The following is a 16,501-nucleotide window of genomic DNA, read 5'->3' as shown; positions in this document are numbered from 1 at the left end:
AGAATCGATCGGGTCACTCGCACCAGTGGCCTAAATATTTTTTCACACTCTATTTTTTGCACACTGTTATTTTTAATGGTCGCACTGTAGAGCCATTAAATGTAGGGTGTAATGAATTATATGTTTTTATAAGTAATTGTAACTTAAGTTAAATGCATTAATAAAAGGTTTGTTTATCATCCCTGCTGAAAAAAACAATAGAAACCATTACAGAAATCCTAATGGTTTCCAATACAAAACCATTACAAACCATCAGCCATTAACCATTAAAACCATTACCAAATGGTTTCCATTACGTAGTGTGTTTTGGGCACATTCCATTAGGATTTATTGGTTTATATTGGTTTCCATTACAGTTTTTATATTGGTTCTAATGGTTCCATTACAATTTTGTATTGGTCTTTATTTGCAAATATTTAATGGTTTCCATTACAGTTTTTGTATTGGTTCTAATGGTTCCATTACAAATTTGTATTGGTCTTTATTTGCAAATATTTAATGATTTCCATTACAGTTTTTGTATTGGTTCTAATGGTTCCATTACAAATTTGTATTGGTCTTTATTTGCAAATATTTAATGGTTTCCATTACAGTTTTTGTATTGGTTCTAATGGTTCCATTACAAATTTGTATTGGTCTTTATTTGCAAATATTTAATGGTTTCCATTACAGTTTTTGTATTGGTTCTAATGGTTCCATTACAAATTTGTATTGGTCTTTATTTGCAAATATTTAATGATTTCCATTACAGTTTTTGTATTGGTTCTAATGGTTCCATTACAAATTTGTATTGGTCTTTATTTGCAAATATTTAATGATTTCCATTGCAGTTTTTGTATTGGTTCTAATGGTTCCATTACAAATTGTATTGGTCTTTATTTGCTTTTAATTAGGCCATTAATTAATTAAATACTTTCAGTTATTACTACACTTATACACTGGTTTTGTCCTTGTTGCTTAAAAAAAAACTTCAAATCTATAATTTTAATTTGTATAAATTGCACACCAACTTTTCAAAAGCTAACAGCTCAGGTTGTGTTTTGCAAAGAATTAAGAACATGCACCTGTAATCTAAATTAAATTTAGGATTAAGACCAGTGTATTTACTTAACTAAGCTGGGAATAAATATCTGACACAAAAAAATAACAATGACCTTTTTATTAATTAATGTATACAAGAACTACAAGAATAAGATAAACAATAAACGAAAAGAACTATGATGTTTGTAGCATCACTGTATCCACTGTGGCTGGGTTAGACCTGCAAAAAAGGAGAATTCATTAGGACAATGTACCTCTTAAACCACATTATCAGTATATGAGATCATCCAAACATTGTATATTTATATGGGAGTCTCAAAGAAGTTGCAAGAACTTAGTTGTCAACAAAACATCATGCCTTAATTCATTCAACACTTTGGGTGTACTTTGAGCAGATTCAAGATATCTTGACAGCTGTGAACTTTTGTCCATTAGTCATATGTTCATAGCATGACAGTCATCTTTTATTTAACCTTCTCCAGGTATATGTTTTAATTTATGAAACAGATAGTTCTGGTTAGGGGTGCACCAACATTTTCTGTTGAAAATAGCATTTTTGGTTTTTGACTGAAAGAGAAAAAAGGCTGAAAATATAAGCCCAAAATATTAACTTAATTTATATGCTGCCTGCCCCTCCGTTTTTAGTGCTCAGGTTTTAATCTTACTTAGCATTTTTTTGTAGTGAATGCTCCACTTATGTACCATTAATGCTCACTGGAAAAGCAAAATCTACCCAAATAGTGTGCTGGCACAGGGGAATTTTCCCTTATGGAAAGAAAATATATTTCCCTATAAATGAATGATCAGTATACATGATTTAAATTAAAGGGGTGATGAACTGAGGTCATCATACTTTAATAATATCCTTTAAGTTTTAGAGCTGAAAACTTCCTTGTTAGTCCAATAAAAGCTTTAATTGACACCAGACCCAGAAAACAACAGGATTTTCAGCTATTGTTTTGTCAGGTGTTGTGAATTAATTTAGAGTAATAATAGCAATTACAGAATGTTTTATTAATTGTCACTGATAATAACAGATAAAGTTTAAATTGTCATATATTGGGTTGTTCAGCTTTAAAGGGTTAGTTCACCCAAAAATGAAAATTTTGTCATTTATTATTTACCCTCATGCCGTTCCACACCCGTAAGACCTTCATTAATCTTCGGAACACAAATTAAGATATTTTAGTTCAAATCCGATGGCCCCGTGAGGCCTTCATAGGGAACAATGACATTTCCTCTGTCAAGATCCATTAATGTACTAAAAACATATTTAAATCAGTTCATGTGAGTACAGTGGTTCAATATTAATATTATAAAGCCACGAGAATATTTTTGGTGCGGCAAAAAAACAAAATAACGACTTATTTGGTGATGGCCGATTTCAAAACACTGCTTCAGGAAGCATCAGAGCATTGTGAATCAGCGTGTCGAATCTGCAGTTCGGAGCACCAAAGTCACGTGATTTCAGCCGTTTGGCGGGTTTGAACCGCGATCCGATTCATGATTCGATACACTGATTCATTGTCCTCCGATGCTTGTTTTGTAATCGGCCATCACTAAATAAGTCGTTATTTTGTTTTTTTGGCATCGCTTTATAATATTAATATTGAACCACTGTACTCACATGAACTGATTTAGATGTGTTTTTAGTACATTAATGGATCTTGACAGAGGAAATGTCATTGTTCCCTATGCAGGCCTCACGGGGCCATCGGATTTGAACTAAAATATCTTAATTTGTGTTCAGAAGATTAATGAAGGTCTTACGGGTGTGAAACGGCATGAGGGTGAGTAATAAATGACAGAATTTTCATTTTTGGGTGAACTAACCCTTTAAGAAAAGTCTATCCATAATGCATAATGAGCAAGTGAGAGCGCGCAGAAAAAGAACATGTGACTGACAAACAGTTAAGCTACCCAAGTTAATAATCAGCAAGTTCAGCAGTGAAATTAGCTTGTGGCAAGACTTTTGGAATCAGTTTGAAACCGCTATTCACAAAAATGGCACGTTGAGCAAAACAGAAGTTCGGAGCAAGCAAAAATCGGAAATCAATTCTTCTTCGCGGCTCAGAATGCAAACACAGGAAGTTGTGCTGTGTTGCCACAAGCAACCACTGTTTAGAGCAGCGGAGAAGTGAAAACGCAGTATGTCTGCTGTTTGGCAGTATTTCAGACCAGTAAAACGGCGACATGTCTCATATGCAATGCTGCAATTTCAAGTGGCACAAGTATTGGCAACTTTAACACAAATAACTTAATAAAGCATTTGAAGACGCGTCACCCCGCGCAACACGATGGTTACATAAAGGCTAATGCTGCGTTCACACCAGACGTGAATGAAGCGATAAGCGCGTGTGATTTACATGTTAAGTCAATGCAAAGACGCGAATTGACTCCCTGCGGCGCGATTCGCGTGAATGACGCGGTGCGAATTGAGCGATTCGGGCGTTTGACGCGCTTAAGATGGAGAAGGATGAGGCGTGCCAGCTTCATTCAAACAAAGAGAAAAGTTTTCAAAAGACAAAGATAACCGACAAAATTGTCGGGTTTATTGTTCTGGATGACCAGCTGCTGTCAGTCGTCGAAAACGTGAGATTTTTATTTAACAAAATTGTTTCTGGACTTCAAGTTTTAAAGAGATTATTTTCTTATATAGCCTAATTATATTCCTAGATTTATTTGTTGCACTGTTTTTATAGTTATATTGTAAAACTAATATACCTTTTTCAGTTTACAGTGTTAGATTTGTGACTGCATTTGAAGTTCTTTTTCACTTAAAATAAATAAATAATATAACTGACAAATGTATGTCAGATAATAAAAATACTCTAGTTCACTGTATGTTTTTGTTCTTGTTTTATTAAGGGATAAGTCTGAAGCACACCATAAATAATTCTATCAATTCATACAGGGCTAGTAGTATATATATATATATAGGCTACAGATACACACCCAGGTATCGGATCGGTACTCGGTATCGGCCGATACCCTGAGCTCAGGTATCGGCATCGGTATCGGGAATGGAAAAGGGGTATCGGAACATCTCTAGTCAAAGCTAACACAAACCATTTAAAAGACCAGACACATCAATTGAAATGAAGCATAAAAAGCATCACATGCCGTCAGCTGCAGTACTGCAAACCACCAGTCAAAGAACACCGAACTGCCTTTTCTGTGACAGTGCAGCACACAAAACAGAACTGTGTCCAGAAATTGACATTGCTGCACGGAAAGAAAAATGAATGAAAATGGGACAATGCTTTGTTTGTCTTGGGCCAAAGCACATTGGTGTGGACTATTATTGGAGTATAGTATCAGGCCAAGTAGAAAGAATCACAGATGCACTTGTGGCCATTGAAAGCATTTTTGGATGGTCAGTGCAGGGCCCAGTCACAATGTCCAGTGTTTCTGATGCAGCATGCTTGCACGTACAAATTAACGAAGACACACTGGTCTCAGAACGTCTGAAGGCCTTCTGGGAAATCGAGTCCCTTGGTATCAACATGAAGCAGACAGACAGTCCTGAAGAGGAGGAGGCTCTTCACCTGTTTGAAAAGACAACTCAGTACAAAGACGGTCGATATGAAGTGGAGCTGCCATGGCGACCTGACAAACCAGAACTCCCAGATAACTAAAGAATTGCAAAGAAAAGATTTGAAGGACTTTGAAGAAAGTTGCAGTCAGATGTAGTGCTGTATCACAGATACAATGAAGTTGTGAATGATTACCTTGAGCAGGGCATCGTCGAAGACGTGGTGGAGGGCAGGTCGTCTCCAAATGCTGTAAAGTACTACATGCCTCATCATGCTGTTCTGTGGGAAGACAAGGTAACCACAAAGCTCAGAGTATTGTTTGATGCCTCATCACATGACATTGGCTCTCCTTCACTAAATGACTGAATCCAGATTTGCTCAGCATACTGATAAAATTCAGACTGGCAAGGATGGTGTTCAGAACTTCCACAGATCCACCACATCATCATTCCTCGCTGGTATGGAATAAAATCTGTGCACAGACACGATGCACAACAACTCCACGTGTTCTGTGATGCAAGCGAGAAAGCTTACAGTACTGTTGCCTACCTGCTGCGAGTAGCTGATGATGGAACAAAGACCACATGCCTTGTTGCTTCAAAGTCCAGGGTAGCCCCCCTGAAGAAGATATCACTGCCTTGTCTTGAACTCATGGGAGCAGTGATTGGAGCAAGACTAGGAACCAGCCTGTTAAAGCCTTTGAATATGGAGCTCCATCAAGTTCACATGTGGACAGATTCGATGATCGTGCTGCAGTGGATTCGCAGTCCAGCTCACAAATGGAAATAGTTTGTGTCAAACAGAGTATCTGAAATCCAGTGTCTAACCAACCCTGCAATGTGGTCTCACTGTAAAGGCAAGTTCAATCCAGCTGACCTCCCCACCAGAAGTCAGACTGCAGCTAAACTGAAGGAAAGTGAACTGTGGTGGAAAAGACCTTCATTTCTGACTACACCGAATCTGTTGGAAGAGAGCGATGAAGAACAAAGTAATGAAGATGTCACTAATGAGCAAAAGCAAGATCAGCAAATCACCGTTCAACTCAGTAGCAGCAGTGACCAAGAGCAAATGGAAACTTTGCTTGATTTAATGAAGTACAGCAAACTGAACACAGTATTGCAAGTCACTGCTTGGATCAAACGGTTTGTGCACAATGCAAGTTCAAGATCCAAGAGATGCGGGGAGTTGACTGTCAATGATATGTTTGAGACTGAGAAGTACTGGATAAAAGTGACTCCAGATAGCAGCTTTAGCCATGAAATCAATTTGCTGAAAGCTGGTAAAACCCTGAACTCTGATTCAAAAATCAGAGACCTAAAACCATTCCTTGACGAAGATGAATTGCTCTGTGTTGGAGGCAGACTGCAACAGTCAGACTTTAGTTACAAAGAGAAACATCCATGGATTCTTCCCAGCAAATATAGATATTGTGAGCTGCTGGTTCAGCACAACCATGAATTTATCATGCATTCCGGTCTGAGAGACATGCTAGTACAAATTAGAAGTAGACACTGGATTTTGTGAGGCAGACAAATTGTGAAGAGTATTCTGTCCAAATGTTCTGTGTGCAAAAGATTCAAGGCAAAGCCCGCACAGCAGGACACTGCTCCATTACCACGAGACAGATTAACAGAAAGCCCTCCATTTGTAGTAACTGGTGTAGACTTTGCAGGTCCACTGTATGTGAAGAATGATCGTGTGCAATGCAAGGCTTATGTTGCTCTGTTCACATGTGCCGTCACTAGAGCAGTGCATTTGGAGCTGGTTTCAAGTCAGTCAACTGAAAGTTTCTTGTTAGCACTCAAGCGATTTGTTTCCAGAAGAGGACTGTGCAGAGTCATTTATTCAGACAATGCCAAAACCTTTAAAAGAGCAAATCAAGACCTTAGCGAGCTGTGGCAAGCCATCAAAGATCCACAACTGCTGGAATACTTCTCAGGGAAGGGCATCACCTGGCGTTTCATTGTGGAACGAGCAGCCTGGTGGGGTGGATTTTGGGAGAGGCTTGTAAGGTCTGTGAAAATGTGCCTGAGGAAGGTGCTAGGAAGAGCATCACTCACAGTTGAAGAAATGTCTACACTCCTCTCAGAGGTACACACTGAATTCTAGACCCCTTACCTTTGTCCACAATGAGATCGATGAGCCACAACCACTAACGTCTGCACACTTCTTGGTTGATGAGCGACTTACTTCACTGCCCCAAAACAATTTTCAGCAGACCACGATCATCCCTCTGTCAGTAAAGAAGACATGACAAAACGGTGTAGATACAGGAACCGACTCATGACTAATCTCTGGAATCACTGGAGAAAGGACTATCTACTGGACCTGAAATCTGTGCATTCCTGCAACACACAAAAACCTACTGAGTTAAAGATAGGTGACATAGTTCTCATCGGAGATGCCAACATGCCAAGACAAAGCAGGAAGTTAGGAAGAAGTGAAAAGCTGTTTCAAGGCAGAGATGAAAAAGTTAGATCCTGTGCTGTTCGTACATCCACAAGGACTGTGTTAAAGAGATGCATTCAACTGCTTTATGCATTAGAGATTTAAGTTGATGAACAGTTGTTCATGGGGGGGAGGATGTTGTGAATTAATTTAGAATAATAATTGCAATTACAGAATGTTTTATTAATTGTCATTGATAATAACAGATAAAGTTTAAATTGTTATATATTGGGTTGTTCAGCTTTAAGAAAAGTCTACCCATAATGCATAATGAGCAAGTGAGAGTGCGCAGAAAAAAAACATGTGACTGATTCAATGTGTGTGTGCTGCATATGTGTTATCCAGTTCAAAGAAACTTCAGTAAACAGTTTGTTTATTTCATTTCAAGTCGTCAGTGGTCATTATTGCTTACTAAGAAGAAAAGACACAACATCAGGGTTTCACAACCATATGTGGAGAACCGTACGGTTGGATTTTTTTTTTACCGAGAACCATTGCACCCCTAAATCACACCCAGAGGTAATTCAGGAAAAAATTCTCCCAATGCGCCACTTGAAACAAGGATTTGATTCCTTCCAAACTTTTACCATCATACCAGTTGATTTGGATGAGTATGTGGGAGGAAGGAGAGCAGAGACAGTGCTTAGTTTAAGACCGAGAATGTGCATGCACGAGGGAGAAGCTCTCTGCTCATGTAACATACACCCTATCACAAGCGCAGCAGTCATCCGCATCACTCATAAATCACAATAACTGATAAAGCTTTAGTGGGACAAAAATTTGTTCGGCCGCCAAATTTTTTTTGAATTTTGGAAAAACCCTACAATCATAATCAAGGACAGGAATTATCCATTTTATAACATTACATAAGCACTCAAGAAGTGTAGGAACTGTGTTAAAGAAAAAATCTGATCAAAAGTTACCCAATGTGATAATGAACAAATAAATGAAAAAGATATTATTAGAGAAATTTGCCATTACATTTAGAAATGGATATGTGAATACTTACCACTGACAGTTTTTATCCGGTTTATGTCACTGATCTTCTCAGCCAGGTATTTTCGTACACTTAGGAGGCGCTTATTTATTTCCTCTGAGGTGTGGCCTCTTTCCTTCAGCCTCTGAGACAGACACTCTGTTTGGAACACACACAGTGCACAGACAAATAAACAAGAAGTGAAATTCAAGAACTGATGGACTAATGTTAGACTGTAAATCTGACCCCTCTGAAGTACAAATCAAGTAGCATATAATGCTTGATAACTAGAGATATAATTAGGAAAGTATTATCAGTAAGCACTGAAGAATATAAACAGATTATTTAATATATTAGTAATGAATAGGATTCATATGAGAATTAAGATTTCAAATGTCACACCCATAACATAATTGACAGTTTTACCTTTGATAGCTGAGACCTTTTCAGGAGTCAGAGGTGGTTTTGCATCAGCAGTTTTTTTAGCGTTGCATTTCATGCCGGTCACACTCCTCTGTTTGAGGACTGTGGTTCCCCATATAACGACAGCCAGGCTCTTACAGAAGTTTGAGTCACCCACAACTCTCCTCACGATGTCCCATTTTTCTGTGGATATCATGACTCCATGTCCTAGATCCTAAAAAACAAAAATGCAGATTACTATGCAGAATAAGACAATTCGGTAACACTTTATAACTCATGCTATGAATCATTAGTTAAGCTTTAGTAAATAGTCAATTCATCATTTATAAAGCATTAATAGACATTACTAATAGGGGTGGTGAAAAAAATCGATTATTGATTAATCGCGAGTATGTTATGGACGAGTATGAATCGATTATTACATTTTCAAAAATCGATTTTTTATTTATTTATTTATTTTAAATTTGCATTATTTTATTTTGTAAAAAATGTTATACCGGGAGTTGAACGTCACGAACGCGCCCAGTTCCAGTTAGCAAGCCCGTGCAACGGCAGCCAGAGCAGGTGTGTAAAATGGAAGAAACAGGAACGAGCAACCAACCAACCGATCCACACAGCTCCATCTGAGCTCAAAGCAAGCGTGTGGATTCATTTTGGTTTTCATGGCAGGAGCTCTAAACATGTTGATAAAACCAACACGATCACACGAGAATGCGTATCAATAGTACGAGTTTGTAATCTCGTAGAATATATACGCCAAAATGAGTTTTGGCGTGCTTATGGTACGCAGATTTTTCGCGTGCATATGATACGCACTTTATGGCGTGTATATGATACGCTCTTGGGTAGGATGGGGGTGGGGGGTTCGTACGTATAATACGCCATAAATTGCGTATCATATGCACGCGAAAAACTGCGTACCATAAGCACGCCAAAACTCATTTTGGTGTATATATTCCACGAGATTACAAACTCGTACTATTTATACGCATTTTCGTGTGATCGGGCTCGATTAAACGCATGCCATCTGTCGACATTGCCACACTAAACTGAAGTACTGCGGCAATACGAGCAACTTGAGGGCCCACATTTCCCGCTTTCATCCAGAGGAGGCAGGGTGGGTTAAAGACGACCGCCTGAAGCCCGTCATCCCACCGAATCAGCGCACTCTCCACGATATGACAAAATTGTCAGCACAACGGAGCACACTCACGCCACAATATGTGGACCAGCTGGTCTTCCTCCATAAGAATCTGGTCATTCCAGAGCTATGTATGTTTAGTACAACTTGATTGCTCACAAGTTAGTGTGTTGCATTTTGTCACTGTGTTCTACAGTACAGTATATAAGCTGAAGCTACAGTAAGTTGTTCAAAAATGTTCATTTTGTCTTCTCAATGATTAAATTGGACAATTTTCTTCTAGAAAGACAAGGTGTTCAGGTGGAGAAAAAACTTTTTCTTTACCTTGACATGTTTTGACTGCAACCTGCAGTCTTCCTCCACCTGAACACGTTGTCTTTCTAGAAGAAAATTGTCCAATTTCTACAGTATGTTGGTTCTGATCTACTTCCTAAAGGAAATAAGCCTTTCATTTATTTGTTATTGTTTAGTTCAACTTGATGAGTCACAACACAATGTGATGTATTAATTTCTGTGTTCTACAGAACATAGCTACATACAAATAATTCTGAAGTTATAACTAGACGACACAGAAAGTGCTTTGAGTTGTTGTTAATAAAAGAGTTAAGTAATTCAGTAGCTGACTTTTTTTTAATACTGCAATCACTTTGTAGTGTATTTTCGTTTACTGTTGTGAAATGGAAAATCAATAATCGCTAATCGAGAATCGTTAATAATCGAAAATCGACTGTAATCGAATCAGGACTTTAATAATCGTAATCGAATCGAATCGGGAAATCAGACAGATTAACCACCTCTAATTACTAAGCAGTTTATAAATACAGCTATAAACACTTTATTCTTGATTTATAACCATATCTATAATGTTTAATAATTATATTTTTATACATTATTAATGACCAATTTATCATTTCTAAATTAAGTATTACATTATTTACAAGCCAGTTATTTAAGTTATCAGTGGTTCATAAGATCATTTATAAAGTGTAAGTAAATGATTAATAAAATATTTAAATGTACAAATTATTTAGAAAGTAATAGTTATTTAGTGTGTTAATAAATAAATCCTGCAGGTTTCATTAAATCTAATTTAATGCTATTTAATGCCTTTTTAATGCCAATTTTTAAATTTTTTAATGCCTTATATATGTCACTAAATGTCGATAGATGACGACATATGGCAATTAGAAAATTCATCATGTCATTGTTGTATTCGCATGGCCAAGTGTCAGACCTTTACATTTGTTTGCTTCTTTGCTGCTACCCTTTTGATCACATAATGTATTTTAAAACAGCCAAATTACCAATAAAATTGTTTCATCTATATAGTTTTCTGTTTTTTGTTGTCATTCAATATGAAATGATGACTGAAACCTTGCCATCCTTGCATCTTCCAGTAGTTAGCTCCTCTGCTGGTTCTTCTAGACCATGATGCTCCGTGAGGTGAGTGTGGCTTGAAGAAGAGGTCTTTTGTGTTACTGTAATATAAGATAAAGTAATACTTTTTTTTGTTGCCAAAAAAGAGAAAAATCACAGGTTTTAAGTTACATTTGAAAGTGTTCAATTCTTTCTAAGAATGTTAAAACATGTATGTAAAATTAAGAACATTTAGGAAATGCTTACTTTTGGGTATTATGGCAGTTTGCATATCTGCTGTTTTTTCTGCCCGCTGTAGAAGTGGAGTGTGGACTGCAGAAGAGGTCTCATTGTCTGTTACTGTAATATGATATTAAGCAACACTTTTATTAGTTTTGTCACCCAAAACAAAACAAATCAAAATGCAGGCTACAAGTTGCAATAAAAGTTTCCAATTTTTTTCTAAGAACCATCTATGTTAAAATTAATGGCTAAACAGTCTGAAAACGCTCACTTTTCTTGTTTAGGAAGAGCTCCTCCTGGAGATGTAAGTTTAGTTTCCTTAGTTGCAGCAGTTCTGCCTTCATCTCCCTTTTTTCTTCTTTTAAGCATTTAATTTTTTTCCCATTTTCTTCATTGGCCATCTCCTCCTCTCGCATCCTTTTTTTGAGGTTGTAATATTTGTCTTGCAGTTCCTTGTGCACAGCTATGGGGACATATTCCATGTTTGATTCAAAACTGCTCTGGACAACCTTTTTTTTTTCTTTTAGGATATCCATTAAATTCTTTTTTTTGTGCGTGTTTTGGACTGCTGCCTTCTTTTTTGTCTTGTCATTTGTTTTGTCACACTTAAAAAAAAACAAAAAAAAACAGAAAATCAATGTCCAATTCTCACAAAAACCAAATACTCATATTATATACTGATTGTGACTAGGGTTGTAACAATATACCAGTATGATGATGTATCACGGTATGAACACGTACGATTATCATATTATGTACATTTGCTTATTTACGGTATAGTAAAAAAATAAATAAATGAATATTCAAATAAATCTATGTGTTCAACAAATTGAGAGAAGTCGATTCATTTATTTGTTGGAAAATGTTTAAATGGCGCTTAAACGAGCATATTGAGTAGGCATACAACTGTTGTCATTGTAAATATTCCTTTCCACGATCCCAGAGAATCAGAGATTATGCGTCAAAGTCAGTGGACAGACGGACACGAACACACTGTATTTTTATATTTATTTCAACACAAACAAAATCAAAACCCTAGGAGCTTGTCAACAGTTTAGTAGTGACTCTGCAAGGCACATTTTAAAAACGCTGGTTTAGTGTATTATGACATTATATTAAAAGATGTGCAGACGAGCCCTGAATATGAATGCAGCGCGTTCTCCACACCGTATGCTTTAACAGATATGTACAGAATTTTGTGTTTGTCACGGTGCATTAAGCGTTTCTTCATTCTTGTTAAGCATTTGAATGTTCAAGTTCTACTAATTCACGAGCGGACTGAGAGTCAGACTCGCAAAAAGTAATGTTAATTATTAAACCAAAAATGTAAAAAAACACTTAGCAATGTGATTCTTTTATTGAGTGATAAGCAGTGGGTTTAATCAGTGCCATTACTAAAAGATTTGCCATCCGGCGTCTTCTCGTCATCTCCTCGACCTGCTTCCCTTGGTGTTTTTGCACGTAGAAAAGGCAAAAATGCGTTGTTCATTGCCCAGTTTTCTCTCAGAACGATTATCAGAGTTACTATCGCCATTATCGATGCAGCATTAATGACATACAATGGTGAAATTTTTCACAATCACGACAGAAAACAAATTACTGCACTAAACTCAATTACGGAAAGGCTGCGCGATCCTGTCAATATGGCGGATAAACAAAGAAGTTACCCAGAAATCAACGCGGCGTGACGTCAGATTCGTATTCTCTATAGCACTTTATTCAATAGATTGCTTAAAATCAAGTAGCTTTATAGTATCAAACATGAAAAGCTTAGACAAATCTAAATTAAACCCTGCGGCTCGTGACGACACATTGATGTCCTAAGACACAAAACATTGAAGGGTTAAAACATTAAAGTGTTAGTTCACCCAAAAATGAAAATTCTGTCATTTATTACTCACCCTCATGCCGTTCCACACCCGTAAGACCTTCATTAATCTTTGGAACACAAATTAAGATATTTTAGTTCAAATCCGATGGCCCCGTGAGGCCTTCATAGGGAGTAATGTCATTTCCTCTGTCAAGATCCATAAAGGTACTAAAAACACATCTAAGTCAGGTCATGTGAGTACAGTGGTTCAATATTAATATTATAGCCACGAAAATATTTTTGGTGTGGCAAAAAAACTAAATAACGACTTATTTAGTGATGGCTGATTTCAAAACACTGATTCAGGAAGATTCGGAGCACAGTGAATCTGTGTGTCGAATCTGCAGTTCGGAGCACCAAAGTCACGTGATTTCAGCTGTTTAGCGGGTTTGAACCGCGATCCGATTCATGATTCGATACAATGATTCATAATGATCCGATGCTTCCTGAAGCAGTGTTTTGAAATCAGCCATCACAAAATAAATACGTTATTTTGTTTTTTTGCCGCACCAAAAATATTCTCGTGGCTTTATAATATTAATATTGAACCACTGTACTCACATGACCTGACTTAGATGTGTTTTTAGTACATTAATGGATCTTGACAGAGGAAATGTCATTGTTCCCTATGAAGGCCTCACGGAGCCATCGGATTTGAACTAAAGTATCTTAATTCGTGTTCTGAAGATGAACGAAGGTCTTACGGGTGTGGAATGTCATGAGGGTGAGTAATAAATGACAGAATTTTCATTTTTGGGTGAACTAACCCTTTAATGTGTCGTCATGAGCCGCAGGGTTTAATTTGGATTTGTCTAAGCAAGTTTTATTTACTCTTATAGCAGAAGTCCCCATCCACTCCCATTATTTGACTGACAGATGGCAACGGTTGCAGTTAAAAATCATAATTTGTGTTCAACCGAAGAAAAAATGTCACCTGCATCTTGGATGCGCCGGGGGTAAGCAGATAAACATCACATTTTCATTTTTGGGTGAACTATCCCTTTAAAAACAGTCCTTGAATTTGTTAGCCTGCATTATTTAACTTACAGATGGATTCATGGAGTTTTTATAGGATGAACAGTCTTCCTCATCACTGTCGAGTGGGGGTATTGAGATTCTCTCACGCGTTAATTCCTCTTCAGATTCTGATGAATAGAAGAAGAAAGAAATTAAATACAAGTAACAACAAACCAACAATAAAATCTCACACAAAATAAATAGAGTTCTTTTTCAGTCACCAGTGTAGATGTCAGTGATTGTTATCAGAATCTTATACCCACATATATGTTTCTAGCAGTGCAACAGATTTGTACAAGAATATACTTAAAATAAAATGGCTTAGATACATTTAGGAGATACAGTGTAGCTTTAAAATCCTACCAGCCAATTTTAATATCTGTGCTTTGTAGTATTGTCCCTGGTCCTCTGGTGATTTCTTCCACAAAATATGATATTTTTTCTTTATTTCAAAATCATTGACATCCTGTGGACAGAAGTCTTTTATATAGTCCAAGGGCACTATCTGTCGGATGTTGTCATCGATATACCGGACGTAGGCAAACATGCTAACATACAACACAAATGACAATTAATAAAAACATATTTAACAGATTAATTTGCATTAGCAACACCAAATGAATGTCTTTGTGAATAATTTACCTTGACAGCCAGCTTGTGCTCTGTTTCACTAGAATACGAATAACCAAATTACAAGCAACATGTCAAAAAAGTCAAATAAAACAGATACAAAAAATGGAATAAACAGAACATTTAAGTATGTTTATCTAACAGTACTATTCAAGTATAAAACTGAAACTGATTAATCAAACAGCAAATATGCCTAAATCAATTTATGCATATCCAATCAAAAACTGTGATTGTTTGTCTTTTGTTATTCAGTTAACATTATTTGACAGAGAGCAGCAGGTTTGTTAGACAAAAAGTCACTTTAACATCTAATGCACAGATATTGACACACATCGATTTTTTCCAATTGTTTAAGTTTACTTATGAAGAATTCCCAACAAATTGCATTCAGGTCAATACTGGGTAAGACACTGACCAAACTTAATTCGGTACTTGCGTCTTTGTCAGCCTTTAAGTGCGCGAGCTACACGGGCCTTACATTGTATGTTACATTTACATTCTGAGACAGAAACGATTTAGCAAAATCTTTATTGACTGACAAGTTAAACAGCCAAATCGTCCACCCTTTCCAGTAGTTTCCATATTTTGGGGATGACTTTTTGAGTCCACTTTGACTAATTTTAGATCGCTATAGATTTTTTTTTTTTTTTACTTCGAAAACATAACCTCTGGCACTGAGGTAACACACGACCCGGCATGTCAAAGTAGTTGTAAAGACTGAGAAAAAATATTAAAGCATAAACAGAAAATTCAATATTTCATCGAAAATAACAGCAAAGACAATGATTTATGACATTACCTGACTGAAAAGTTGGGTGATTACACTAACGAACGACGGCAAAGCAAATTTAAAAAATCTACCGTTATTTTCAGTTGACACTCTAGTCACGCGCAAGCTAAGCTCCGCCCCCTTGTACGTGATAAGCGCTCCATCAATAACTCATCTCAAGCACTTTTCTTCTTTATTAAGTATTCTTTTTTTAGCAAAGATGCGTAGAAATAGACAGAAATATAAGCTTTACCTGGAACCTCACAGTGAAGCAAAGATACCTCGCCAGACTCTGTATCGACATGACAGCGAAGGTGTTGATGTTAATGAGGAAGACAGTCAAACAGCCAATGAGACAGGTAGGCTCCCGAGCTTACATCCAGTAGGATTGTCCCGACTACTTGAATGAATTTGATTATTAAAAAAGAAAGAAAACTTTAGTGAATATGACGGAGGTCATCCAGGAATGTCTGATTTACTTACTAATGATTAACTTTTGATTTTTAATAGGCAAATAAATTAATTAAAACAAAGAGAAACGGAGGAGAATTCCCCACAGATATCAAAATAAAAGTCCGCACACGGCCTACTGTAAAAAAAAGGATTGGGGGGTATAAACTTTAGTTGAGTAGTTTGAATGCAGTGCTACATTTTGTGAACTGTTGTTAAACAGTCGCATAGTGTTCAAAGAAACATTTAGGCTATTGCAACACAGTTTGAGTCCATTGTAATGATGTTTATTCTCCAATAAAGTCCATTAAAAAAAAGTCAATTAATTCAGTGAAATGTCAAGTTTGCAGTATTTTTTATTAATTTAATAATATCAAATAATAATATAGGTCTATTTGTAAATGTATTAATTGTCAAATTTATCTGATTACCAGCAAAATCAGTGATATTTATTTCAGCTTAATTTTTTCTTGTTTTTTTATGGTGTTTTTAATAGATGTCTCAGAGGCAGAGAGTGAGACAAACAGCACAAACAATGAGAGAGACAGCATACAGAACAGTGAGAGAGACAGCATATAGAACATTATTTATGATACTACTG

At 36.7% G+C, this 16,501-nt stretch overlaps 1 protein-coding gene across 6 annotated transcripts; it reads right to left on the bottom strand.

Annotated features, from left to right (window-relative positions):
- Positions 1 to 1,144: 1,144 nt before the first annotated feature.
- On the bottom strand, positions 1,145 to 15,821 carry LOC125244573 (BEN domain-containing protein 5-like). 6 transcript variants are annotated; one of them, XM_048154696.1, is made up of 10 exons: positions 15,704 to 15,821; positions 14,694 to 14,721; positions 14,415 to 14,517; positions 14,082 to 14,179; positions 11,436 to 11,769; positions 11,189 to 11,281; positions 10,940 to 11,043; positions 8,428 to 8,638; positions 8,035 to 8,160; positions 1,145 to 1,261 (listed from the first exon to the last, which is right to left on the bottom strand). In XM_048154696.1, the coding sequence occupies exons 4-10, from the start codon at positions 14,091 to 14,093 to the stop codon at positions 1,233 to 1,235; spliced, it is 909 nt and encodes a 302-aa protein (XP_048010653.1). In that variant the 5' UTR covers positions 14,094 to 14,179; positions 14,415 to 14,517; positions 14,694 to 14,721; positions 15,704 to 15,821; the 3' UTR covers positions 1,145 to 1,232. The 6 variants fall into 6 exon arrangements, with proteins under 6 accessions (XP_048010653.1, XP_048010634.1, XP_048010627.1 ...); XM_048154677.1 differs by having other exon boundaries at positions 14,415 to 14,599; positions 15,704 to 15,795; XM_048154670.1 differs by lacking the exon at positions 15,704 to 15,821 and adding an exon at positions 15,481 to 15,589 and having other exon boundaries at positions 14,415 to 14,599.
- Between the last annotated feature and the right edge of the window lie 680 nt (positions 15,822 to 16,501).

This window comes from Megalobrama amblycephala, linkage group LG1 (assembly GCF_018812025.1).
Source record: "Megalobrama amblycephala isolate DHTTF-2021 linkage group LG1, ASM1881202v1, whole genome shotgun sequence".
Lineage (NCBI taxonomy): Eukaryota > Metazoa > Chordata > Actinopteri > Cypriniformes > Xenocyprididae > Megalobrama > Megalobrama amblycephala.
Note: the sequence above shows the minus strand (reverse complement) of the source record. Positions and strands in the feature narration are given on the sequence as shown.

Excerpts from the sequence above, each read along its gene's own strand:
- LOC125244573 (XM_048154677.1), bottom strand. The coding sequence starts at position 14,598 with ATGTTTGCCTACGTCCGGTATATCGATGACAACATCCGACAGATAGTG. Across the intron at positions 14,180-14,414 it reads ACAGATATTAAAATTGGCTG|AATCTGAAGAGGAATTAACG; the intron begins GTAGGATTTTAA and ends TCTATTCATCAG. Across the intron at positions 11,770-14,081 it reads AAAACTCCATGAATCCATCT|TGTGACAAAACAAATGACAA; the intron begins GTAAGTTAAATA and ends TTTTTTTTTAAG.